Raw genomic sequence first — 26,841 nt, 5'->3', positions numbered from 1 at the left:
GAGTAATTAGGCATTTTAACATATGAGCTTTCAATTTAGGAGACGTTCTTACATTTAATTAGGCTTTTTTCACTGCACCTGTGCATACATCAAACCCCCCTAGCATCTTGGCATACAGACACCTCGGTGGTGGAACAAGTCTAGGATTTAGTGTGCAAATCCCATCCACTGCTCAGCTACTTTGCCACAAAGGGTTCAGGAATTCTGCCTGCCAAGCACAAGGAATCACAGGACGGAGAAGCTTCCCTTCAGGATTAACACTTCACCCAGGAACAGTGACAGCAGCTCCACAGAACTGCTGGTGTAGGAGTGCACCAAGAGATACAGTGTGCTGGGCTGCTCTGGGAGCGCTCAGAGCAATCCCAGTTGTAACTACTAAGAGAATGGATTTTCGTTGCACTACTCAGGGAAAACTAGTTGTGCAAGGATGCTTTTCCCTGCTTCTGTGCAGCACCCTTTAATCCAGCTCATGTAAAGCTCAGAGCACAGGGCAGGACTCACCTTCACGTACTGGCGGAGGAAAAAAGGGCTCATGTCAGGGGGAGAAGAAGTCGTGTGAGGTTTCAGGAGCTGGCTGGTGGCTACTGGCTCCTCATCATTCTGCTGGCTCTTCCAGTACTCCAGCAGCGACTTCAGCACATGCAGACAGTAATCAACAGCACCAGAGCTCAACAAGGCAGCAGCAGTGGCACTGGAGATGAGGGAGGAAGACTGGAACAGAGAGGAGGTGGATCAGTAACACAGTGGAGAACCCTGAGTTGGAAGATCTGGGAGCACCAGACAGCACTTGCTGACAGTGAGGATAAGAGAGCAGGTTTTGATGAAACTTTGCAGGCAGCTTTTAAGTTTGGAGTTTGTTTGAGGTTGGGGGTTTTTTTGTGTTTATGAAAAGCAACTCAAATATTTACAGAGACTCTTTTGAACAAGTGCTTAGTAAAGGAAAACAAATAAAATCTCCTCTTAAGTCTAATCTCCCCTCGACACATGTGCCAGAGGCCACTCTGCTATGGATTAGACGACTAGGGCTTTTTTCCCTTCTCTTTTTTCCCCTTCTTTTTTTTTAAAGTTGGGATTTCTATTTGTTTATCTGGGTTTTGGCCAGCTGGGCGTGAATTCTGGTAGAGAAAGAGTCCCTGTTGCAGCTGCCGCTCACAGGCTCTGCTCCACCCAGGTATTGCTCCACCTGCATTCTCAGAGACGAGGAGCTTTGATTTCTGTGGGAAGCTCAAGTGAATAACAAAGGCTGGAGAAAAAGCTACTGTAAATAAAACTATTAAAGCAGCCCTGTAAATCCAAACAAACCCCACAGCTCATAAGCTCATTAAAATTTGATGCAGTTCAGACTAAATTTTTTAACCTCTATGCTTTTTTATTAATCTCCTTCCCACCACACATACTGCTTTTTATGCCTTATTACTGTACCTTTTAGCAACAAATATCTAAGGAATCCTCTTAGCGACTTTTACGTTGACACAGCAGCATATTGCTTTCCAATAATCACATTACAAATCCTCTTTAACCCCTTCAGCACTGGTAAGATGCAAGGGAAAAAATCTGCCAGACCATTTTAAATAACATCGTTAACATGCTGCCCTGAGCTCAGTCTGAAACCCTGCACAAAACAAGTGGATCCAGTTGTCTTTACATGTCTGTTTCCTCCATTCTGAGTTTCAGAGATTTTTTTCCACCAGAGTCAAGTAACATTACAGATTTCTTATAAATTTTTCCAAAGCACTTTGAAGTGTTTTTTCAGTCTTAGACCTGTTATTTCAGTTAGCAGATTTTAGATCTTTTATGATGAACAAAAGACCCCCAAGCACATCATAGAATCCCAGAGTGGTTTGGGTTGGAAGGACCTTAAAGCTCATCCCATCCCACCCCCTGCCATGGGCAGGGACACCTTCCACCAGCCCAGGTGGCTCCAAGCCCCATCCAACCTGGCCTTGGACACTTCCAGGGGTGGGGCAGCCACAGCTTCTCTGGGAGACCTGTGCCAGGGCCTCCCCACCCTCACAGGGAAGAATTTCCTCCATATATCTAACCTAAATTTCCCCTCTTTCAATCTGATCCCATTCCTTGTCCTGGCACTCCAGTTCCTGATGCAGAGTCCCTCTCCAGGTTCCCTGTAGCCCCCTCAGACACCGAAAGGTGCTGTGATATCTCCATACAACCTTCTCTTCTCCAGGCTGAACAGCCCCAACTTTCTCAGCCTGTGTCCATAGGGGAGGTGCTCCAGCTCCTCCTCTGGACTTGCTCCAACAGTTCCATGTCCTTCTTATGTTGGGGGCCCCAAAACTGTGCAAAGTATTCCAGGTGGGGTCTCAGGAGAGCAGAGTAGAGGGGGAGAAAATCATCCCCTGACAAAGTAGTTTGGAGAACATACCTCACAAATGGAAGTCTTGGATCCTGACTTGGTTCTGGACATGAACACACTGAGCAGCCTCATCACCACCAGGTGCACTTCGTTCACAGGAGAGCGCTCGTTTTTCTTAGACACATCCTGCAACAACAGACACATCCTGCTAGTTCAATCACAGAGCTGAGCAGTGACCCAAGCCTCTCAAGTTCAGTGCTCTGGTCCTCAGGAAGCATTTCAAATTTAAGTTCAAGCATTAATACTAAAAAAGAAGCACAAATGCCTTAATAGAAGCATAAACAGTGGCCTGGCTGCCAGAAAACAGTCCCATACAAATGAAAAGTTACCTGTGTCAACCATACATTACTGATCATGGTTGTTTTCAGAGTTTAATTCAAGCAGAACAAATTTTCATGCTCATTCGTGGATGCCAAAAACAGGAAACAGTGAGAGTTCCACTCATGTCATTTTCTACTTTATGTGAAGTAAAGCAAGAAAAATAAAATGCCTGAACGCATCCATACAGCAGTGTTTGTATGACCCCACACATCTAATTCCTCCATGGACAGAAATCCTGTCTAGAAAGACCAAGTTCAGAGTACGTGCACACACCTTTTTGTCCATGCCCAGCTCTGCAATCAGCTGGGACAGAAGGTTATCCAAAGCTCCCTTATCTTTCTCATCATCTCCATCTAGGTCTGTTGTGAGCATCAGAATTACCTGGGAATAAAAGTCAGAGAATTATTACAAGGCAGGTTCCATGTTCTAAGATAATTTATTTATCTTTCAAAAACAGCACAAATTTTATCTTGACTAATCTGTGTTCTTTCCTACATTCTGCCTGAGACATCACACCCTAATTTGAACATTCAGTATAAACCCAAAAGATCTTTCCAAATACATCCGAGTTCAATGATTTGAGCCCTCAGGGTCATCAGTCAGCTGTAAAGTCATACTGAGAAAGGGCATAAGTCCAGCAAAAATCTATGAGTGAAGAATGCTCTGCAACACTTCGAAGACACGCACTGTGGGCAGGAAAGAGAAAGGGAAAAGCATGTGCAAACAGAAACCTGAAGTATTAGTAGTGATTAACTGTTTGATTGAGGTTGAACTCCTGACCCTCCTCACTCACCTGCATATAAGGGATGGCTCGGACCCCTCCAACATTCCTCAGCTGAGGTAAATTCTGCAGCAGCCTCTCCAGCAACATCAGTCGCACCATGTGCAGCCTGGGAAGTCAGAGCCAGCAATCAGACACATCCCAAAACATATCAGACCCAGCAGCATCTCCAACAGAGCACTGCAATTTGCCACAGAAATTCCAAGGGCATCAAATCCTCCCAAAGAGGAGTGGACTCCCTCAGGCTCCCCCGTAAAGTGATGTCAAGATACAGAGCATCTGACAATGGATGTAGTTATTCACTTCAGAGCTACACTGCCCAGCCTGGCCACCTGCAGAATCCAACTGCCTGGAAGCAGATCCTGCAAATCAGCCCCACACTACTCTGTACAAGTGACTGAGCATCTGCTCCCATAGAATGAAAAACTGCAGATGTTTCCAAAGTGCTCAGGACACTTGTACATGCTTTTTACCTAACAGTGAATTTCACAAGCTCACAAGATTGTAGTGATTCCTCTGTTAACTAGACTCACGCAGGACTCTTTCATCGCTTCACAGAGGCAGCAGTTCTGTGGGACACACGCTGGGTGTGTGCACCACGTTACGTGGTGATTGCACAGAGGGTGGTCGGGCACTGAACAGGCTCCCCAGAGCAGTGATCACAGCCCCAAGGCTGCCAGAGCTCAAGGAGTGTTTGGACAATGCTCTCAGGGACAGGGTGGGATTGTTGGGGTGTCTTGTGCAGGGCCAGGAGCTGGACTGGATGGTCCTTGTGGGTCCCTTCCAGCTCAGAATATTCTAGCTCAGGATATTCCACTTTATGGACTCTATGATTTTGCAATGTCAGTTGGCTCTAGTCTGTGTTTCTGACTTTCCATTTTCATTATCCAGCACAACTGGAGCCCACCATGAATTCCAGCACCTGTAGCCCACTCCTCTACAGTGTAAGCACAGAGCAGACGTGTTATTCCAGAAGAGGAAAGCAAAGCCCCTTGCCTGTTGCTGGTGTGGACGTCCCCCTCAGCCTCCCCTTCCCCTTCAGACCCCTCTCCCTCCTGCTGGCCCGTGGTGGTGCTGATGGCGCCTGTGCTCGAGCTGACACTGCCTGGCCCAGCCGGGTGGCCCTCAGCAGTTGTGTCCCCATAGGCACTGCTTCGGCCAGACACTGGGAAAGACAGAGAAAAACAGGGAAACACAACATCAGAGTGATTGAACACGCATCTGGCCTGCTTCACAGCAACCAGCACAGCTGAACTGTAAATAGGAATCAAGGTTCTAAGGAGATGAGGGGTCTTTAGTTCTCTTCATAAAGCTACAAGAGAATCATTTCTCCAAATGCAACTTCACACTCCTGCCATTCTTTCATTTGCCATCTTCATCTTTGTGGTCCAAATTGAACTGGTCCCACAGCAGTAATTTAAACCGAGTCAGACAAGGTGTGGATGGGCAGTGCAGACAATTATTTTAATAAAAGTCTGTGATTATTTTACCCAGGTGTCAGTCCCTTGATTAAAAGAGAGAAATTAATACTATCCCATCCAGAGTTAACCAGCAGCATAGTGAATTCTCTCAGTCTTGCTCTAGGCTACTGCATTCTGAGAAAAGAAGGCTTCAGTATCTTAAGGGGGCTTACAAAAAGGAGGAAGAGGGACTTTTAATACAGGTAGATAGTGACAGGACAAGGGCCAATGGTTTTAAGCTCAGAGAGGGCAGGGTTAGATTAGACATTAGGAAGAAATTCTTTACTCAGAGGGTGGTGAGTGAAGAATTAGTACAGGATGATCAGAGAAGCTGTGGCTGCCCCATTCCTGGAAGTGTCCGAGGTTGGACTGGGCTTGGAGCAACCTGGGATAGTGGAAGGTATCCCTGCCCATGGTAGGGGGTGGGACGAGATGAGCTTTAAGGTCCTTTCCAACTCAAACCATTCCATGATTCCATGATTCTCAGGTCAGCCAAATCCACTGCTGACTCCACACTTCTACAGAACCACAAAAAGTGAGGAAATGCTTGGTCTGTACGGCACTTTGGTAGAAACCATAAAACGATGGAAGGCAGCAGCTACTTGGAACTGAGATCTCTTCTCTGCCAGGGATTACCCACACCCTCTCACTGTGGTAGCCCCAGGAGAGCAGAGAAGAGCTGGTGCAGCAGGAGCCACTCACCGCTGTGCTCCCCAGCCACGGAGTCCACGGCGCTGCCGCCGCTCTCCGAGCCCACGCTCCCGCCGTGCTCCGCGGGTGACGTCCGCAGGGTCGAGCCGTCGGTGGCAGCTGTGCTGCCCTCGTCATCAGACGCTGGAGCTAAGAGAATAAAGAGAGCTGTTACAAGTAAAAACGCTGCCTGGAGAGAACTTCAAAAGACACACAAGCTATGAAAGGAAAGACATGAATATCTGGCCTTGTTTTTGTGTCGGTTTTCAACCATAAATGAAAAGGGAACTTAGAAGTGTCCATTGGTACGTTTAAGCCTGCTAAGAGCAGTGGAGGGGAGATATCCTGAGAGGAAACCTTCTCATCAAATACGCAGGCACGCAAGTTATTTGATGAACAATGTCTGGTTGTTTATAAATGCGAAGGAAATAGAGCACATGGTTTGTTTTGGCTGTTTTCTTTTAAGGTGAGGAAATCACTTCCTCAAAAGTCTACACTGAGAGTTCATCAAAGCAGGAAAAGGTCATAAATACAGTAAAAAATACAAGAAGCCAACAGTAAGAAGTGGCTCTTCAAAACCATATTTACATTTTACAATTTAAAGCCATTTTTTAGGTCAAAATCTGAAAGAGGTCGATTCCTCGCAGTGAACAGTTACCTGATGCTGTTGTATCCGAGAGCGTCCCGGCATCGAGAGAAGAGGAACTGGGGGCTTGGCCAGACAGTCCCAAGCTCTGCAGTCCAAGGGCACTGCTGCTGCTCCCTGCAAGCACAAAACAAGTTATGAGCGTCTTTCTTTTATGGAATTATGTTAACTCTGGCATTTTCTGTACATTTCATAGTTCTACTGTCTTTGGGTCATTGGTGGTAAAACCAACAGCTTTGCTTTGTTTCATTCCCAGTTTCCCCATATTCCATTTCCCTTTTCGCCTGCCAAAGGCACCCATATCTTACCCTGCTGATCTTGCTGCAGGCTCAGGGCAATAGCCAATTCCACCATCGTCTCATCATCTGCATCTGGAGGGATATCCAGCATAGGAGGGAATCCCTCTGCTCCAGCCAGAAGAGCCTCCAGTGGAGAAGGGTTCCCATTATTCACATTCTCAGAAGTCTCCAGAACCATGGATTCAGACTATGGAGAGGAAACACAGCAAGAGCTTTCCCAAACCAGTAATGCAGCATTACAAACTGATCTATCAGAACTGAATTAAATTCAAGTCCTAGCACACCTAAAAGGCTCCAAAGAGAAGCTCTGGACTCACCACCATCTCGAAGTCCCCGTGGTCAACTTCACTCTGCTCCTGGCTTTCCTGTCGGATGTGCTCACCATTTGCTATCCCAGAACTCTGCAGCTTGTCTTCTGCATCGTCATCGTCATCATCATCCTTATCTCCTGAGTCACAAAGGATTCATTAATAAACGCACAATTCCTCACATCAGCCCAAACAATTAATGCTGGGAAAAACTAAGCTACCCCCAATTACCAATAGATTCCATGACACCCACAATTTGCTTCAATATCAATAAACATCTCTTGGATGGAGCTCTGATACCCTAATTTTGGTTTCCACACATCTCTGATTTATAAGAACTTGAAAACATGCACAAAATTACTAAGTCTGGATTACTACCCCCTAAATAAAATAATTAGATTTCCCTATCACTGAACGGGGAATACCTCAGAGAAATCTCCTCTTTGCATCCCAGAATATCAAAGAAGACGTGACAGTTTATGAAATAAAATGTTAAAAAAGGTGTTTAGGGGACAAGACAAAGCAAAAGAAAGGAGAAAGATTGATTTTAGTCCCAATTTAGAATAAGACTACTTTATTTTCTGATGCATGAAGTAGGCAGGGGAATGCATCTGCCATACCCATGGGAGTGTTGCTGCGAGGGGAGGATGGCAAGGTGACGTGTCTCCGCTTGTTCCGTGGTCTCAGCACTCTGATCAAAGCTTGTTTGCAAGAAAAGCTCACTGCTGGATCCTAGAGGGTTAACAGTTAATCATTAAACTTCTTAAGCTGTAAGTGCTTATTCATAGTATTTGGGAAGATGGCTAAAACACTTGTGCCCCTCTGTTGGTCAGGATTCATGTAAGACACAAGTCGCTGCCTTAACTCCCTGTTTCCCTCAACAGCCATAAAGTAACACTTAAAATTCCAAATGCAGCACGTGACAAACATTACTACAATACAAAGAGAGAAATTTCTCCGTCATTCACTTCCGGCTGTGTGTTTAGGGCTGAACAGCTCTATTTTGTATCTGTACTATGTATTCTCATTCTACCTGTATTTAGTTTTATGTAATTACAGAATCACAGAAACATTTAGGTTGAAAAAGTCCTCTAAGATCAAGTCCAACCATAAACTGAACATTGCAAGCCCCCTAAACCATGTCCCCATGTGCCACATGTACACATCTTTTAAATCCCTCCAGGAATGGTGACTCCACCACTCCCTTGGGCAGCCTATGCTGGACAGCCCTTTCCATGAAGAAATTGTTTCTAATCCAACGTAAACCTCCCCTGGCGCAGTTACAGGCTGAAGCATAGCAGAGCAAGAGACACACCGGGCAAAGTAACATCTGCATGTAGATCTTGGATGCTGTATGGATACAATCCAGCTCACACGTGCAGTATCCATGGATAATATCCACCAAAGCATTGACTGTGGCTTCAACATGAGTGAGACCTAAGGAGGAATAAAAGAAGGACTGAAATCAGCTCTCTCTCTATTTCAGCATGGAGTGAGACACTGCAGAAGGATCTTTTGTTTGTAGACTTCACGGCACAATGTTCACACCACAAATATATTGATTTTCAATCCAGCCTGAGCCAGTCTTGTCTGTCTAATGTAATATTGTGAACTCTATGTACCACCACCAATGAATATCCTCTAACACCACCCATGAAGCCAAATGCGGGTAAATCAATCACCAGTCCCTTTTTATTGGCACAATACAAGTACTCCAGAACAAAAGCTTTGGAGCAGAATTTGCAGCTGTACATCAGAAAGCACTCAGTGTATCATTAGCACCTTAAGCCTCCTCTGGAACAAGCCATTTTCTCTGTTTACCAACTTAAAATAGGATCCTTCAAAAGCTTGACAACAGCAAAGGAAGAGTGGCACACCTGGCAGGCAGGCAGGGGCCAGGAAGGCATTTTTGGGTTTTGATGCATGGAGCTTCCAGAAGTGGTTCACTAGCTGGGTAATAAATGTGCAGCCCTCTCCTTCCACGGGTTTCTGGACCTCTTGCCCTTCTTCACTCTCTGTACAGATTAAAAAACACGTGTCAGATATGTGCAGGGGAAAGCTTTAACGAGGGTATCACCAAGTGTATTTGAAATGGCTTTCGTTAGAGGCTCTGATGTCCTCATTACGAGGACTATCACACACCCAAGAAATGTGTCAAATACAGTCCCTGTCATAACCAAACCCAAAACCCTACTACAGCTTCAATTATGACAACAGGAAGTTAAAGAAAATTATAGACTTATCTACCTGTTTCCAGCTTTGATTCAGTGTAGTGGACCAGATTGTTGGGTCTCATAATAGCAATGGATCGAGCAGTGATGACCAGCCTCTGGAATACTTCAGGATCAAGGTCCTTTCCTTCTTTGGTTGAGGAAGTCAAATACTGAATGGCTTTGCTTAGCAGTGCTTGATCCTATAAAGTGAAAGATAACACAAGCAAAGAAAAACAATTGACACAACAAAGCAGCTGAAGTACAAGCACAGGACAGATTCTGGGGAAGTTCAGCACTCGCTACTTTAACTCTTGTCATCTAAGGACAACTAATACTAAGAAATCATAGAGTTATGGTGAAATACAAAAGCCAGACAGGCAGGCAGCAGGAGCTAAAGGGAAATTAGCCAGCAGGTTTATAGTTTATACTGCATGGTGAAAGGGCTTTCCAGGGCTGTGCTCCACCTCAAGCATAAACTGGCAAGTGAGAGGAGCCCCGAAATCCCTGCACTCCCTTACCTTGTGGTTATGGTAGGCTGAGCGACTGGTGTGCAGGCTGGCCAAGAGGCTCTTGGTTTGCTGCTGCACGCTGGAAGGAGCTGGCATGGACAGCAGCATCGTAGCCAGTTCCTGAGCTGCAATCTTATTCTTCTCCTAAGAACAGACAAAACCCATTATATTTATCATGAAGGTGATGTATGAGTCTGATTCCCCTGTGTACCTGCAGCTCCCTCCTCTCCTTGCCAGTTTCTGCCTTCCTTCAATACCCTTTCGATAGCTTCCCTTAATTTACTGTTTGACATTTAACAGACATTTCACATGTCGACAGAAGAAGAAAAGTCCTTTTGAGATTTATGGGCTTTCTACCCTTCTGTTTTTGTAAACGAGGTCACCCTACAGCACAAAAAGCCCACCAGCGATAAATGCAAATACCAATTGTCATTCTAAACTAGTTTCAAATGCTTTTGGCTAAGTCAACTTTCAGATCAGTGCTCTGAGCAAAACGGATGTGGCTCTGCTCCTATCAGGCCCCCGGGGCTGCAGGAGGTAAGTGCTGAGCTCGCCCCTCCTCCCCCAGCTCGCAAAGCTCAAGAATGTATTCAGAAAGTTACTTGCCTTCTCGTTGACTGGTCCTACAGCAAAGCAGCTTTCCAGCGCTTCTAAAGAACTCACTACTAGCCTGAAGGGAGAAAGGAAAGCAGGCTTGAGTACAGCAACCCTTCTCTCTCCTTAGCACTTTGCTTTATGCGGGCTACAGTCATGAGTAGCTCAGAGACAGCTAACGAATGCCAAGTACAAAATCAAAGCATGATAAAACCTGCCACAGGCACCATGCATATCATTTCATTGTGTTACAGACCAGAGTTAAACCTGGCTCACGCTCACAGACAAACTTAGGACTGCTTTAATAATCCACAGCTGAAAGACAGGGGCTTTTCTCTCCCAAAGAGGATAAAACATTTCCTTACGCAGCCTGCAGCAGGGATAACTTGGATTGTCTTGACAGTCCCAATTCACCATGGCCCACAGACGTACAGATGACTGCAGATCAAGGCTGGCTATGACACATGGGAAAAAGCGGAACCGACTTTGCTAAGGGAGCAAGATTCTACTCGCTTGCTGTTTTCACACAGGTTGCTCTTTCCAATTTGGAGTTTCAGCACAAAATATTCCACAGGAAAATTAACTTGGAGCACTGGGTTTGACCCAAGTGAGAGATGCTGAGGTTCAAAGTTTGGATAGAAGGAATGCAGGCTGGTAAAACATTTGCCCCGAGGGAAAAGCTGATTTACAACTGGCAGCAAAGTGCTGAATGTCCCTGCAGCAGCACTCCGTGCCTCTAGGTAGAACTACCTGAAATGCCATCTGACACACCAGAAGGAGCAGGAAGATACAGGAAAAAGGAGGGAAGAGAGAGCATTAAGGGGAGAAATAACACTGTAGAATTGGGTACGAGGTAGAGGGAACAACTGTCTGGTCTGGTGGTGATAAATAACAACCCCCTACCCACAGCCACCCTCCAGAAAGCTCTCAGGGAAGATAAGTGGGATAAGAAGGTGCAAGGAAGGAACAAAGCAGAGAGAGGAGTCTGCTGTCAAACAAGCAACAGTTATGCTGTGTACAGCAAAAATCTGCAAACCACCTGATCTTTACATTGGCTAAACCATCTGCCATGCAAATGCCACTTAGAAAACAAAAAGAAAATCCCAGTCAACAAAAGCCACACCATGTGTTCTGTCTCTCTGACACACACGCACTCGTGCAGAGAAAAGGATGGATACTAACCGGTCCAGGGTGGTTAGGGACTCAGTGTCAGAACTTTGGGGGAGCAAAGAAAAAGGAAAAAAAAAATGTGTAAAGCTCACAGAAAAACTCCCTAGAACACATTCTAAGCAAAAGGCAAATTAAATGGGGGGATCAGGAAGCCAGGAGAGCGCTCTGCACACTCAGTCTAAGCACAGCTCTCTCTACCTAGGTAGCACACACTGGGCTAAAGCCAAACAACGAAAGGAGATCCAGGGCACCTGCATAGAGAAGCCAAGCATCACTTAAAGCACCACCCAAGCTTGAATTTAAATACAGACACCAAACTTCTGGTTTGATGCCTGACAGAAAAGCTACCTCCTGACTGCCATTAGCTGTGTCCACTCAAGAGGCCCTTTAGAAGGTAACCATACTGCATTCTGTAACACCAAATATTCAGAATATTTTTTTTTGGATCTGAATTTTTAGACTATAATCCCCACTGCTCTGGAAAACACATGTCTGCGTTGAGAGGGACATCTTGTGGGGATGTCACAGCAGAGGAAGGAAGGAAAGAGAAAATAACCACAGGAAAAAACTCCCACGAACTATCAGCCAAAATATTAAAAGATGGCTGAACAAGTCCTTCAGCTGGAGCTAACTGCCACTTCAAGCCCTGACCCTTTACCTGAGAATTTCAGTCAGACAAAATCAACCACCATTTCCTCACAGTTAAGCAGCATATCCCTTAAAATGCTCAGTTTTCAGCAGTGCTAGTTCCTCCTTGCTCTGTTTCCTTCCTGTCCTTGCTGCTTGCCAGGCTTTCTACAACTCTTATGCACAGACTGTACAAGCTCAGAGGAAGAACACGGGGTGAATATAAAACAGAACACAAGTTTTATTTCTTGTACTAAATATATGTCCTGGTTGCCCTTGGGGTCTGGCTCTCAGTAGGGATATTGAGGAGAAAAAACCCAACACTTTCTCCAGCACAACAGCTCAGTCTGAGACACATGGGCCACAAGATAAGTTGGTGGGAACCACAAGCCTAAAGCAGGGTCACACACAAAGCCCTCCTCAAAACTGAGCTTAACTTCAGAGGCCTGACTTTTGTGAGCTCTAGAGAATGAAAAGGACCAGCTTGAAATGAAAGAATGTACCAAGGCACTAGAAATCTGTTTTAGCTCCCCAAGGCTGCTGAAACAAATGAACTTGGTAACACAAAGCAGGCACACAGATCTATGCATCTACTCCACCAGAGAAATCAAGAGTGAGCACAAACCCTCCTTACAATCATTGACTCTTCAGTTGTTGCTTTGTAAGACAGTGAGAACAATTTTACTAATTCTCTTCAGTTCTCCCAGTTAAGCACACAAGTGCACCTAGAGTCCCCTCCACAGCAACCACCCATTTTCAAGGAGAAAGAAAGGAAAGACTGTGGAAATACCTCTCCAGGACAGTCCCACTGGCAGCAGCAGGGGCAGCTGACTCTGTGTCTCCAGTGCTATTCCCTTGATTCAGGTTTGGGGGACAAACATTGCTCACTGAAGCAGATGGGAAGTCCTCGGGGGGCTCATCAGGCCATCCAAACTGTTCTTTGGTTTTGCCATAAATTTTTATGGAGTCCATCATGGTGACTCCAGCAGGATCCACAGAAGCCCCAACTGCAGTGATGAGAGAAATTTCTTAAAAACTAACAGAGCCATTGCTTCTGAATACAAACAAGCCTCATCTCAATGTCAGGACAGCGTTTACACTGTGTCATTAAAACACAGCCACTCACAGTGTCATCTCCTTTCCAAGGTCATTTTCCTTCTCTATTGCCTCAAAACAAAATTATCGAGCTGAGCTACCGAACATTCATTCACTGCAGCAAGAAACTGGGCCATAAATAAAGTTATTAAATGTTCGGGGTTCACCCCTCAAACTGTTTTTGTAGTCAAGTCAAACAGATTGTGGAAACTCCCTACTGTGAGGTGAAGCAGGACAGCTTCAACCCACCCAAACAAAACCATCAGTGAAGTCAAACCAAGCAATCAACAAAGACTTACTGAAGATGGTGAGTTTTTTGTCAGCCTGCAAGGCTTCCTCCCGGGTGAAGGGAAAGTCAAACCAACGGGCCCTGGTCATGTTGAGCTGCATAGTGCGGCCAAAGATCTCCAGGTAGGAGGGAGCTCGTTCTATGGCCTGGGTGCCGATCTGGATCCGCATGCCCGTCATCACCATCGTGCTGTTATTGTTTGTCACTTCAATGGTGAAACCCCCAGGCTGCAGAAGACAAATCACAGCTCAAAAATTCACTCTTAAGCCAAGGATCTGATTCTGTACAGAGTTGTCTCCACTGTTTCCTAATTACAGGATTTATACAGGTTCATTTGAACAAAGCAGACTCCTAAGACACAGCATGCTGTCAATATGAGCAATGACATCACCCAAGAAGCCCAAAAGAATCCCCAAATCGCCCCACTTACCTTTGTGTTGGCCACGTACATGCCCGTGGAATTGAGGCGGTGCTTTATCTGCTGAGCATTGTACACCTGCAGCAGGTCATTGCCTCCAAACTCCACATCTGTGAGCTGCTGGTTGTGTTCAAAGAAGTCAATGGGGAAGTTCACTTGGCTGGATGTGCGAGTTGCTGGAAGGCAAAAGAGATGGTCTTGATGAAATACATTCTAAACTGGCAGAGATGTGGTAAAAGACCTGCAGAAGGAACCTGCCTCCTTTGTAGATGTCTGTACATATTTTTATGTATATTTACGGAAACATTTCACCCAGACTTAGCCAGTCCTTAGCCCTCAGGTTAACTGGTAATTGTCAGAAGTGAATGTTTTAAGTATCTGGATGATGCTGATCAATCTTTGCACCTCCATTTATTACAGCTTGTGTGAGGAGCCCCTTACTGATGGCAGCTGCCTTGCGCTTGCGGACGGGCTTCATGATGCTGATGACGCTGCTGGGCTGGAGCGAGGGCTGCAGCCAGTACGAGGTGTTCTCCACGTTGGCCATGTAGATCCTCAGGCTGCCATCCTCACACAGCAGGATCATGGTGGTCCTCTGCTGCTCATTGCAGGCTGTGTGACGGATGGCCACCATGTCCTGGATCTGCAAGGCAAGGCAAGGCAAAGACTTGGCAACTGCTGCTTGAAGGAAAACTCTTTGCATTAGAGATCTGGTTGATGGAACAAGAAAACACATTTTAAGGGCCAAAACCACAGGGAATTCTGACTAACCTTTGCTTTGGCTGGCAAGGTTTTAATCTCCTGGATGAGGAAGGTGTCTGGCTTCACCATCACCACCAGTGGGACACCTGTGGTTTGCTGAACACAACACACCAAGCCAGGATGGTTCATCACCTCCGACCACTGACACAGGGCTGGAGAAGTCTTACTCCCACCATTAGAACTGCAAGAGATGAAGGGCACAGTGACATTAATTTAACAAGCAGCACAAGCGAAAACACACAAAATACAGCATTCAAACCAGTTAAAGCTCCATCCTCAGCAGGAATTCAAGCATTCCAATTCACAGCCTGATCCCTACCCTGCAAACTTGAGGAAAAACACCTGGCAACATTTTATGCCCCAAACCAAAGAGGCAATTCTAAAATGGCTTTCAGCAATGTTTTTATCTGAACAGATGAACAGTTATGCATTACAACATACCCAGTAGCACTAAGCAAAGGCCAAACCAGGAGAATCTGTGTGACTGCTCACTGGAAAAAATAAAAATAGAGCTGCAAAAAGACTAAGCCAAACTTGACTGGGGCTCAGGAGCTCTTGGAACGACCCTTCTACAGAGCCTGCTCATGACAGTGGCTTTGCGTCAGGCTAGTAAAGAGTCTGTGGCCTAAGTGCCCAGCTCTGTCAGAAAACATGATACAACAGCTTTTTCTTGCCACATTCATAGCAAAAGAGATTGGTTTCCCTCAAGGGAGTCTGAAAATAAGCCTTAATATGCACAGTGCACAAGGTCCACAGCAGTACTGGTGGCAAAAGGAAACAAAGGCTTCCTGCTCTGCAGCCTCGGTGAGGGGGGGTAATCCCATCAGTTCCAGTGGCTGCACCAGGAGCAGCTCCACACTGTGCAGCACAACAGCTCTGCAGCCACCTTCCTGCTGGGAAATCCTAGTGGGAAGACAAAATGCAGACATGCCCCATTGCTGAAACACCGAGTTCTTGTTTCAAACTATCCTGTAACTAGAATATCCCAAGTTGGAAGGGACTCAAAAGCATCATCAAAGTCCATTAGGGCAGAAGCACCATGAAAAGTAGCAGGAAATCATCAGTCAGAAAGAGGATCTTCAGCACAAGCTTTGGCCATTCAGAGCTGGGATGTTGATGAATGATATTTATTAATAATAAACAGAAATAAACACTTCAGGGGAGTCTTCCACGTGAGCCTCACCTCTTGATGTTAATTGGGAATAGCCTCTGCACTTCCAGGCTGGCCCTGCTGATGGTGGCTGCAAAGGATTTGCCTTGACAGTAACTGAAGAACAACATCTGCAGCACATGGGAGTAATACACTGACACCCCCCCTCCTGCCACCTGGCCATTGCTGTCCTGTGGGATCAAGAGAAATGACAACATTTAAGATAAACTCACATACCGCAAAACACTGTCAGGCTTTTAAATTTATGATGGAATTATTCCTAAAGCCTCCCCTCCTCCCCACCAGCGAGAGAACACAGCCCTAAACGACAATTTTCTAAACTGAACTGCTGAGTGAACTCATCCATCAGACACTTCAAAGGCTTTGGAAAGGGATGCTGAGCCTGCACACCCGTAGGCTGTAGGTAACACCCTCAGCTGGGAGCCTGAACACCATGTGACAGTCTCACACGGAGCACTCCCCTTGTTCCCAGCTCATAAAAGATCTTCCTGAGGGCTGTCTTCTCATCTTTTCCACAGTTTTGAAACAGGCTGGGGTAAAAACACTGGACAGATTTCACAAGTCACCCCCAAGACCAGAAGCAAAGGCTCACTGCAGCTCTGCAGCCCCAGCAGTGGTGATTTATCCATTCTGTTCCTGCACCTTTGGAGTGCCTCGCTCCGAGAACAGCACTGCTCTGCAACCATCTCCCTGCTGAGAAATCCTGCTGGGCATGACTTCAGAGCCAGCCACGGAAAACATGCTCCATTTTCTAGATGAAAGGATCAAGGGGTTTAATTTTCACCCCCATCCCCTTTCACTGCAAGGATATTTCTCTCTTTAAAGGAATGAGCAAGCTCCTCGATCTAGATAAGGGGGCTTAAAAGAAGGAAAAAAGAAAAGGAAACTTCTGCCTTCAAATATAAGATGCAAAAAAACAGAGAGAAAGGGAAGTCATCAGCACCTTCAGGTCCTCGTGGTTGACTTCCAGCACATTGGTGACATAGAATGGCCCATGCTGGGCACTGCTGGCCTCCTCCATGAGCTGTGTATAGATGTACCCAGCTGAGGACATGATCACTATGATGTTCTTCCCCTCCTCGTTGAAAAGGAAAGTGACATCCCTGATTTTGGAACTTGGTAGGAGGAAGTAGAAAGTTGGACTCAAGGCGTCTACAGAGAGATCATAAATCTGTGGAAAGAACCAAGAAAATAATTACTATGACACAGAAGAATTAAGGCAATAATCAACTACCACAATACAAAACAGGACAAGAGCTGAGACAAGGGAATCCTTTTAGATGTTATAGTTAATTGTTCTATTCTTTGGATTCTTTAGTTTTGCTTTTTCTTGCAACAACAATAGCCAAATTTATATTTCCAATTTATTTCTAACTAAGAATATTATCACATTCTTCCACGTTCAACTCCACAAGGATCCAGGCTCTGATGTATGAAAGTAGATATATCATCAACAGCTTATGAGCAGACATACCTTCACGAAGTCTGCAGTCACAATGGCAAGCTCTGTTTGAGATCCTGGCAGCCACACAGCTTTGATGATGAAATTCCCAGTGGCTAGTTGGGGATGAAGTACCAAATGATCAGAGACTGATCCAGAGCTGCTGAATGTTAATACATGGCAGTCCTGGAGTAATGAAAAAATTGGTCAAACATTAGAACTAAGCATTTTATAAACATTTGAAGCCAAGAAGGGAGTTAAAAGTCAGCATTTCTCTTATGCCAATAATGATTCAGAGAGTGAGAATCTAAAATTACTGCATTAAAGATAAATTACATGACTGTTTGTAAAGAAAACACAAAACTAAAACCACAGAGTGAAGCTGTTTCTCAGCTAAATAACAAACCTGTGGATTCTGCACTGGGAAAGCTGAATCTAAATTTGGGAGAATACAAAAAAGAGGAGTCCTTGCCAAAGAACACTAGTTGTTACAGACTAGTTTTAGCACACTAAGTCTGACATGACTAAACCTTGGCACTTGTCTTAAGTAAAACTGGCCTAAATACAGTAAGTACTATTTCAAGGCACTGTCGCATTTATCATATTATTCATACAGCTCCTGCTTCTTCTGCTTCATCTGTCAAGTAGGAAAGTGATTCAGGAGCTAAATTAGTGACAGAACTTTGGAGCCAGCTCTGTGCCAGCTTCCCAGAGAAAAGAAACACAGCTGGCTTTGAGCTGATGTTTCCAGCTGCCTGGGAAAGGGTTCGGGAGGCACTTACTTTCAGTCCACACACGGCCAGATAGTCCTCCTTGCAGGGATTCCCAGTGAGGCTCAGGACAGTGAAGGGAACGGGGGCAGACGCCAGGCGGGTGAGGGTCAGTTTTCTTTTGCTGGAGTCAGCTTGTTTCAGCAATGCTGAGAGCTGAAGGACTGTGATCTGCACCACAAAATGAACTGTTATCCAGTCATAACTGATGGGAATAAGGCACTTCAATTCCAGCTCTATGAATGTGTCCCCACACTTACAGAATCAGAATCACAGAATCAAGGCTGCAAGAGACCTTCAAAATCGAGTCCAACTGTCACCCAGCACCATCCTGACCACCCCCAAGCCACATCACCAAGTGCCATATCCAGACACCTCCTGAACACTTCCAGAGACAGTGACTCCACCACCTCCCTGGAGAACTTATTCCAATGCCTGACCACTCTTGCAGTGAATTTTTTTTTCTAATATCTAATTTGAACCTCCCCTTGGCACAGCTTAAGGCCTTTTTCCTCTTATCCTTTCACTTAAGGCAGAAAACATGAACCCCCACCTCATTCCAACCTCCTTCTAGGTAGTTGTAGTGAGTTGTTCTCAGTGTTTCTGCTGCAAGAACTCTTTTTCCTGAAGAGTTTTTTCTAAGAGAGGCTTCTCTAAGCTATGCAATACTACACAGAAGATCCAGCTCTCCGGAGAGGCAGAACAAATCACATTCTGCCTGTTGTTCAGCACTGTTCCATTTTCCCTCAGAATGCAGCGTTCCCTGCAGAGCTGGAGAGCTCACCTTGCCCTTCTCGTGGCTCACAGCCAGGTGCTGGCGCCGGCCGTGCGGGGAGGACAGCACACACATGGCCACGCGCCGCAGCACGTGGGCGCTGATCAGCTGCCGGATCGTCTGGCCCTGGTCCCCGCTGTAGTTCATGCGCACGTTCTCAAAAGCACCTTCTTGAGAGCCAAGAGTTGGCACCTGAGTCAGTAAAAGCATCCAAAGTAAATCACTTGGAATTGCCCTATAAAAAGTGACCCCTCTCCCCCCATAATCTAATCACTCCTTTAGTCTCACCATCAACTGGTCTGTCATTTCTACCGACTTGTCCAAAGTATGGAGCTCATTGAGAGCTTGCTGGGCACGGCTGCTGCTCCCCATGGCTGAAGCTTGCTGGAAGTTGATCTGGATGGCATCCATCAGGAAATTCAGCATCTCTAGCACCAAAGGTGCAAAGGAGAAGTTGGTCTACAAGAAAGAGATAAGTGAGGAACAAAATGCTCCCATGGGAGCCTTCATAACAGCTACACGTCAACCACTTTTTAAAGCCTGACACCCTTTTCATGACTCCTCTTATCATAAAAATCAAACAACTTGGCTGATAACCAACACATTCTACCTAAGATCCTCACCAGAATGATCTCTGTTTAACAGATAATCGTACCTGGGACTGCAGCTCCTCTCGACAGCCCTCAACGTTTCTGCACAGGCTGCTCTTCTTGGGTTTTTCTTCGTCAGGGCCCTTCCCCTCACTGATGGTGACTTTGGCTTTCTCAGCAGGGGAGGTGCTGGCGTGGCGAATGACACTCTCAGGCACCCTGGGCTCACTCTGGAAGGCGGATTCTTTCATGGTAGAGCTCATCCCACTGCTGGGAGTTCTCTTCACCAAAGCCTGGGAATGACACAGGAATGCTAAGAGCCCAAACCAGACTCAGTTTGACTACTAATGAAATGAATACAGACTGTAATAGCAGCAAGATTAATGTAATTTTAAAGAAATAGAGTGCAAATCTCTTAAGACTGCAATTCTAAAGATATAACAAAACAGCATCCTACATGTCACTCTCCACTCAAGTATCAAAAAGCCTCTATAATTAAGATATAGTTATTTTGTTTGCTGCTAGTGGAAAACATGGGAAAAGGTGTTGATTGCTGTGTAGCGAATTCTGAAAAGGTAGGTGAAATCCCAGGATTCACTGGGACAGAGATTTGCCAATGCTCTTATTCAGTGCAAAAACATTAATTTCCAGGCAAGCTGTAAATTCTGAAGGTTCATTATAAAACAAAGACCTTCAAGTCTTATGACTCTTACACACTCATACCCTGACATAACTTATTGCAGAACAGAAAACTGCAAAAGACTTTAAAAGCTGAGGACATGAAAACACTTTACCAGGCAGCTGCCATCTTCCTTGGCTCCACAGTCACAGAAGAACGACCCATATTTGGCGTAAGAAATCTCATGATCCTTGTGACAAACTTTAGCACAAACTGTGCAAACACCAACCCCATCAACCATCTTGCAAGTGTGACAGTGGTACCTGCCCAAAATAAGCCAGGTGAGTTATGAAAGACAGTGCTTGAGGCTCACAAACCACATTGGTTTCCTTCTCAATGGCCAGGAATATCAGGCTGAAATTCTGAACACAAATTTCAGATCCTTACCAATGTTGATTCATGAATTCTTTCTGTGTGATGGTGAAGGTACAGAGTTTATTACAGAGAGAGTCTTCATCCTATAGAGAAGAAAATTGTTTCAAAAAGGTGCTGCAACTGCAGCTACAGTAAAGTACATGGTACAGAATAAATTCCTCAGACACCAAATGTGCATTTTAAGAATAGCAACACTGAGCTAAGAGAAGACAGCTGGTATCAAACCACATGAAAAAGAGGGTAACACATTATAATAACATGAAAGAGTTAACAAGAAAAAGAAACAGTAACAAAAATGTTGGTACAATAAAATTTAAACAATGCATTATAACAGCTTTTCTTCCCTAGCCAACAGCACTTCAAAATCTTATCTAAGCTGCTTGTTGACATATATATAAAACTGACAAACAAACCAGTAGGAAGAAACCCATCTCTCTCCATTTCTTCCTTTTTCTATTAAAAAATAAATATCTAACTTTAGTTGACATCACAAAGTCAACAGATCTAGGCATGAATTACAGATATTCTCTTCCAGACCTGACAAGTCGGTCACCTTAGGAATAAACAACAAAATCTTAATTCATAACCTGAGTAATTCTGATTTGGAAGCAAAATAACCCTTCATCTCCTTTGCAGCACTAACTGTGAGTGTTGCCTACCGAATCCTCAGCCTGGGAGTCCTCCTCCTCCACTGCCAACTCTTCCACCCAGTCAGAGTCCACCTCGATGGCCCGTTCCTCCCCATCCACGGACAGGTGACTGGGCCCCTGGCCACTGCTCTGGCTCAGGGCATTGGTGACATCAGCCAGGTAAGAGACAATGTGGCAGGTGCACTCCAGGATAACCACGTGCTGGAAAGCACAAAATGACAGGCACTGCTCACATCCCATAGTAGCGGCTACAGGGCAAGAAAATTGAACAGTGTCCCTGACCAAATAACTCCCACTATGAACCCAAAACAGGACAGGTGAACAGCTCCTGCCTGGGATTTATTCCTGTAAATTAAACAATGATCATGTCTTACCTTCCCTTGCATGACATTGGCATTCATTTTTTCTACCACATTCTTTTGAGACAGGTATTTCTTGCTGTAACACAAAACAGTGGAAATTATTATAGAATCACAGAATCTCAGAGTGGTTTGGGGTGGAAGGAACCTTAAAGCTCATCTCATTCCACCCCCTGCCATGGGCAAGGATACCTTCCACTATCCCAGGTTGTTCCAAGCCCCATCCAACCTGGTCTTGGACACTTCCAGGAATGGGGAGTCCACAACCTCTTATTACAGGTAACAGCTGTTGGGAAGTATAAACTCCGTCCTGACCAACAGTTTCAAGCATTCAATTTGCTTTAGGTTAACAGCAGGGAATGTATAAATGCAGTAATTAAGACATCCAGAGTGGAAAAGAAAGACAACACATGGTTGTTCTTAATGGGAGGGGATACAGATCAGACACTTTATATTCCAAACAACAAACTAAAAAATAACTGAATATCAGCATACACGAACTTCTGTCCCCATATCACCAGTAAAAAAATTTAACAAAATCAGTCTAAGTGGTGCAAATAAACAAAGAACAGTATCCCATTTGTTCTTACCATCTGCTCAGCCAATCCACAGCAGCACCATGAAGCTGGAGGTGTCCTGCACCTTGTCCTGCACTGGCCAAAGTTGCCATCACGACCATCAGTTCAGGAAAGCCTGTGCCATCACCATTGGCCAACATCTCTGTCGCCATTGGTATCAGAGTACTCAGCAGAACAGTGCACACACCTTCTCCCACTTGGCTGAGCAAAAAGAAGAGAGTTTCAGAGAGGTACTATCAGGACACCACCAGCAACTCACACCTCTGGAGGAGGAAGGAAACGACCAGCACACAAAAGGCTGTGCTTTACCTGTTTTCCCGAACGATGTAAGTTGTCAGGAGCTGCAGGAGCTGCCTGTTCTCCTGCACAATGTCCAGCTGGTCTGAGTCTTTGGGTGGGGACATGGTCATCCTGGTCAGCCAGGCCTGGAGCCGGACAGGCTCCACACAGGCCAGCTGAGCCAAAGAGCCACAGAGTCGCAGCAGGCTGGGGTTGGGGCTCTTCTCGGCTGGGGGGGAAGCTACTGTGAGTGACAGATCTACAGTGAACGTGTGTGAAAATGGCTTTCAGTACAAGTGTGAAGCTGTGACCCCACTCCCTCCCACAGCTTTCCTTTCAAGCATCTTGATGTCTCAGCCTAATACAAGAACAGTATAAAGTGGACAAAGGCAGGACAGGACAGATCCAACCATCACTTACTCAGCTGGAAGAGCTTGGTGAAGAATTTCAGCACCCTGTTACAGAATTTGGCTGAGAGGTTCTCGTTGGCTGTTGCCATCATGATCTGCACCAGTTCTCCACTATATAGAGGGGGAAAATAAATCAGCTTTGTAAAAGATGACCCATTCCCTTTTATCACTTGCTTCACTTCTCTCTGCCCTCACGTTTCAGACTGGCAACAGTTTGTATTAATATTGCTCAGCAGCCAATTGCTGAAATTGCTTTCAGCCAAAAAGCAAACTCAGACTAAAACTCATGAATCTCATGGGCTCCTCAGTAGCATTCCAGTATTCTCACATATCAGGTCACAAAAGGGCCTAAACTCGTTTCCAAACCAAAAGGTAAGATTTTCTTGCCTATTTTTCCCTTCCATCCTAACAAAGTAGAGCCACCATACTGCTTCCATTTTGAACTGTTGAACAAGTAGAGAGAAAAAACAGACAATGGTTTGCTTTCTAACAGAGAAAACCTTTCCTCTAGTTCACCCTCATATTCAGAACACTCTTGTTGTGCTGTGCTGTTTCCAGCACAGTTTGTCTTCATAATCTTAAGTCAGGCCAACACCCCATCCACACTCCTAAAATTACCAACCTGCTACCCCAAGGAAGCACTGGGAGAACTTGGGATTTTGCAGCTTGGTCTGTAAATTCCTTATGGACCAGCATCTCTCAAAAAACTCCTTTGACAGATCATCTTGCACTAATGACCACTATAGGGACTCACTGACTATTTCATTTGGAGTGACAAAGACCCAGGTCCTCTGCCTGCCCCCGCCCCAAGTTTTTTCCCACTCTCCTGCACTGCCCAAAGGAGATCCTGTCTTTACACAGCCCATATTTTCCTGCACAATGACATCAACATCACTTCAGTGTCTACAGTGACAAGCAAACAGAAAAAGGATGAGATATAGAGTTCTTGGGCTACAACTCTCATGGTGACTTCACCTTTCTGAAAAGAATTCCTCCATGGCTTTTCGGGCCTGGCTGCTCTCCAGCTGCTTCTCCAGATGCTGCAAACATTCCTCCAAAATTGACTCATCCAGACCACTAAGGATTAAAAGAGGAATATATAATGATCAAACACATGAGGGTCAAATAAGAATATATAGGAGCCATTTCAACAATTACAACAGCTCTGAGAGTCAAGAAGTGATCTGTTTTGCTAATACAATTCCAAAAACTTTCCACCAATTGAAAACAGCTCTTCATGAGACAGGAGAAAAACAACTGATGAACAACCAGACAGAAACACCAATAAACCCAACAAATGCTCAGCAAAAAAGTGTCACATGATGCTGTAAGGCAAGTTACAGTCAGAAACCCAGAATAATCCAGACCTTTCTGACACCTCAAATTCCTATAAACAGATGCTGTTTGTACACTTCCAGTCTATTTTAGTGTTACTCCTCCCCATTCTCCCCTGTGCTTATCCTCACTCCACAAATACTGTGCAAGTAAAATCCCATTACATTTATACTCCGTACCAGGTCAGTAGATCTCCCTCTGACCTCCCATCCAGAGAGGATCAGTGTTAAAAAAGATGCAACATCATCACGTCTAAAGGTTTTATGTTTCAGATGGCTAGAATCAACATCTGCACAGGAAGCTCATTCCCTCTGTACAAAGAGGAAGGGGTGGGAAGCCCAAATCTGGGCAGTTAGCTGTGATAAAGCAGGGATTAGCCATCCTTACACACAGCAAGAACAAGGGAATATAACGTGAGTTAGGCTGGCATCTTCACTTTTGATTTCGTGCTTGTATTTACAGAATTTTCTATCTGTTTAAATAAAAAACCATCCAGATATACACATGCTTCATCCAGAGTTACAGGAGATGATGAAAATCCACCCTGCCTCAATGGTTCCTGGGAACATGAACAAAATATCTTGTATTTTTAGTCTACAAGTATAAAAGTCTTCCACAGATAAAAATAAACTGATTTTCTGCCTTTCTGTTGTGCTCAGCACCAGCACTGCTGTTTAAATCCGCTGTAGCCAATCTTTGTACACAGCTCTGGGGGAGAAGGACAAGCCCAGCCTGTTACCTGTTTGGATCAGAGTGATTGGCCAGGATGTTGTAGCATCCTGTGATCAACTTCTCATAAACACGTGCCAGGAATTCATCTGACTCTGCAGGGCCCAAGATCCTCTCCAGGGAGTTGCTGCTGATTTCTGCCACACTCTCTGTGCTCGTCTCCAGAAGGAGGGGCAGTAGGGAATGAATTACCTGGGGTGGGTTCGGATCATCTGACCAGCTTGAAAACAAAAGCAAATAAGTTAATTCTCTGCATGATCTATTAGAGAACATCCCTATTGGAAATCAGAAGTCACACAAGCGAGGCACAAATCTGGATGGAAATCAGTGATAAAACTTTTTTTAGAAAGCTGGGATAAATACACTGACACAGCCTGAGAAAAACAGTCCTCATTTAGAAAACTCTGCATGTTACTTTTGCATATACACAGTTACAACATTTTCCTAGACAGACTACACTCTCACACAGTGTGGCTTTTGGGTTTGTCTGCAGTGTCAACAACTACTTCTTGATTTCAGAGTATTTTAAACTCAGTCCCTGGAAAAAGAAATGCATTTCATTCTTTCTTTATGCTTTGAAAACATCACAAAAATGAATTATAACAAAGAACGAGTCAATTAATTAGATCTATATTGTCTCAGTTTATATTCCAGTTTCTTCAAGTCCATATTTGACAAAAAAAGAGATAAGGGTTTCTCTGAGGGGGTCGGACTTTTGAAGAGATGAGATGAAGACAGAAAGACTGCCTTTATTCACGTAGAATTTAGAACTGCAAACTGAAAGGTTTAGTTCAAAATACAGCACCAGGTCAGCGAGTTCCACCCTCAGAGCCTGATGAAGTCAGCCATTGAGGACAGCAGACAGACCCACAGTGTCTGTAACATATAATGTATGGAAAACCCATCACTTACACAATGAGATCCCCGGTGAGCCTGACCAGGGACAGCAGGGTGTGCTTCAGGGAAGCTGCCAGAGGCAGGGTTTGGCTGCAGAGGGTGCCCAGGTGGGCAGCCTGGACAGCACTGATGTAGCTTTCCGCAGGGATCGTGTCATTGGCAAAGGCATTGCGCTGGGGAGGGACACACACACATCAGAACCACCCACCTCCAACACAGTGACACCCGCCCACCGCGCCCAGAGATTCTCGGAGTTAAGGGCACACCAGATCAATCCTCCAGGCTGGACTCACCCATGAGCCAATGTTTGGAAACTCATTGGTGTGAATGTTGTTCCACGACTCACACAGAGTCTGCACAGCTGAAGGCAAGTTCTGAACAAGTGCTGGCCCTGCAGGTAACACAGAATCATCAGGCACTGAGTAATTTCACGGGTCCTGTTGAAATCCAGAATGCTTTTACAATACTCTTTAAATCAGATCATTATTTAAGACACAATTGTAGCCAAACCGAGCTGTAATTCTGCTGAGGGCTAGTTCTGAGCTTTTCTACAAGTCAAAATTATCCCTACATTTGCAAGAGCTTCTCTGCTTCTTTCACTTTATTAAAACAATAGAAAACAGGGCAAAAATACCAATTCACAGCAGTCTTCAACACAGCAACATTTCATAATTTCCCCTTATTATTCCATGCCACCAGCTCCGATATGGTTATAAAAGCATTTCAACAATCCAGACAAGCCCACAAGACAGTTACTCTTTCAAGCTTTGCCCAGCTTTTTCAGTTTTGAGGATACCAAAAGGAGACTTCCCAGTGTGCTGCTGGCAGGATAACTCCCTCATTTGAACAGAGTGGTGAAGAACACATGAGCCAGCACAGAGCTTTGAAATGGAATGTTGGCAGCATTGTAGAAAGCTTCACCTTTACAGAGAAGGCACAGTGAGCTCTCCAGCACCCTCACCTAGAGTGTTGGACTTGCAGCGGCTGGACCCGATGGCCAGGACAGCAGCATAACCCTGGAGCTTCTCCTCAGAGGGTTTGTTGTCCGTGGAGCCCTCTTCAGACAGGCTCCGGAGCAAGTAAGATCTGCGTTCAGGATGGAAAGGATTTACTTCAGGAATCAGCTCTGCATTTCTGAACTACGTCTGTCAATACAGTGACAGACAAACAGCAAACTTTTGAAGCTCTGCCCCATACTTCATCTTGTACCACTAAGGGAGTTGTGGGCTTTTATCCCCTCTAAGATA

At 45.1% G+C, this 26,841-nt stretch overlaps 1 protein-coding gene across 3 annotated transcripts in view; it reads right to left on the bottom strand.

The window, feature by feature from the left end:
• Window positions 1–26,841, bottom strand: part of UBR4 (ubiquitin protein ligase E3 component n-recognin 4) — a 79,603-nt gene that overhangs the window by 35,590 nt on the left and 17,172 nt on the right. The window contains exons 26-65 of one of the 3 annotated variants that reach the window (XM_027693178.1): window positions 26,556–26,680; window positions 25,888–25,985; window positions 25,610–25,767; window positions 24,708–24,917; window positions 23,609–23,710; window positions 22,644–22,744; window positions 22,254–22,452; window positions 21,957–22,145; window positions 21,382–21,445; window positions 21,017–21,208; window positions 20,370–20,440; window positions 20,098–20,245; window positions 19,369–19,596; window positions 19,002–19,172; window positions 18,723–18,905; window positions 17,951–18,109; window positions 17,202–17,354; window positions 16,671–16,898; window positions 15,740–15,897; window positions 14,566–14,737; window positions 14,236–14,437; window positions 13,807–13,970; window positions 13,387–13,603; window positions 12,783–12,999; window positions 11,378–11,410; window positions 10,208–10,271; window positions 9,611–9,745; window positions 9,127–9,292; window positions 8,757–8,894; window positions 8,195–8,316; window positions 7,500–7,611; window positions 6,889–7,019; window positions 6,581–6,758; window positions 6,285–6,389; window positions 5,639–5,794; window positions 4,473–4,641; window positions 3,489–3,585; window positions 2,969–3,076; window positions 2,384–2,500; window positions 502–711 (exon numbers count right to left, since the gene is read on the bottom strand). In XM_027693178.1, coding sequence (XP_027548979.1) covers window positions 502–711; window positions 2,384–2,500; window positions 2,969–3,076; window positions 3,489–3,585; window positions 4,473–4,641; window positions 5,639–5,794; window positions 6,285–6,389; window positions 6,581–6,758; window positions 6,889–7,019; window positions 7,500–7,611; window positions 8,195–8,316; window positions 8,757–8,894; window positions 9,127–9,292; window positions 9,611–9,745; window positions 10,208–10,271; window positions 11,378–11,410; window positions 12,783–12,999; window positions 13,387–13,603; window positions 13,807–13,970; window positions 14,236–14,437; window positions 14,566–14,737; window positions 15,740–15,897; window positions 16,671–16,898; window positions 17,202–17,354; window positions 17,951–18,109; window positions 18,723–18,905; window positions 19,002–19,172; window positions 19,369–19,596; window positions 20,098–20,245; window positions 20,370–20,440; window positions 21,017–21,208; window positions 21,382–21,445; window positions 21,957–22,145; window positions 22,254–22,452; window positions 22,644–22,744; window positions 23,609–23,710; window positions 24,708–24,917; window positions 25,610–25,767; window positions 25,888–25,985; window positions 26,556–26,680 — 5,950 coding nt within the window. The remainder of the gene's footprint in view (window positions 1–501; window positions 712–2,383; window positions 2,501–2,968; window positions 3,077–3,488; window positions 3,586–4,472; window positions 4,642–5,638; window positions 5,795–6,284; window positions 6,390–6,580; window positions 6,759–6,888; window positions 7,020–7,499; window positions 7,612–8,194; window positions 8,317–8,756; window positions 8,895–9,126; window positions 9,293–9,610; window positions 9,746–10,207; window positions 10,272–11,377; window positions 11,411–12,782; window positions 13,000–13,386; window positions 13,604–13,806; window positions 13,971–14,235; window positions 14,438–14,565; window positions 14,738–15,739; window positions 15,898–16,670; window positions 16,899–17,201; window positions 17,355–17,950; window positions 18,110–18,722; window positions 18,906–19,001; window positions 19,173–19,368; window positions 19,597–20,097; window positions 20,246–20,369; window positions 20,441–21,016; window positions 21,209–21,381; window positions 21,446–21,956; window positions 22,146–22,253; window positions 22,453–22,643; window positions 22,745–23,608; window positions 23,711–24,707; window positions 24,918–25,609; window positions 25,768–25,887; window positions 25,986–26,555; window positions 26,681–26,841) is intronic. The other 2 variants (XM_027693179.1, XM_027693180.1) reach the window with 2 other exon arrangements.

Source organism: Neopelma chrysocephalum, unplaced genomic scaffold, assembly GCF_003984885.1.
Source record: "Neopelma chrysocephalum unplaced genomic scaffold, ASM398488v2 Primary Assembly neopelma1_90, whole genome shotgun sequence".
Classification (NCBI taxonomy): domain Eukaryota; kingdom Metazoa; phylum Chordata; class Aves; order Passeriformes; family Pipridae; genus Neopelma; species Neopelma chrysocephalum.
Note: the sequence above shows the minus strand (reverse complement) of the source record. Positions and strands in the feature narration are given on the sequence as shown.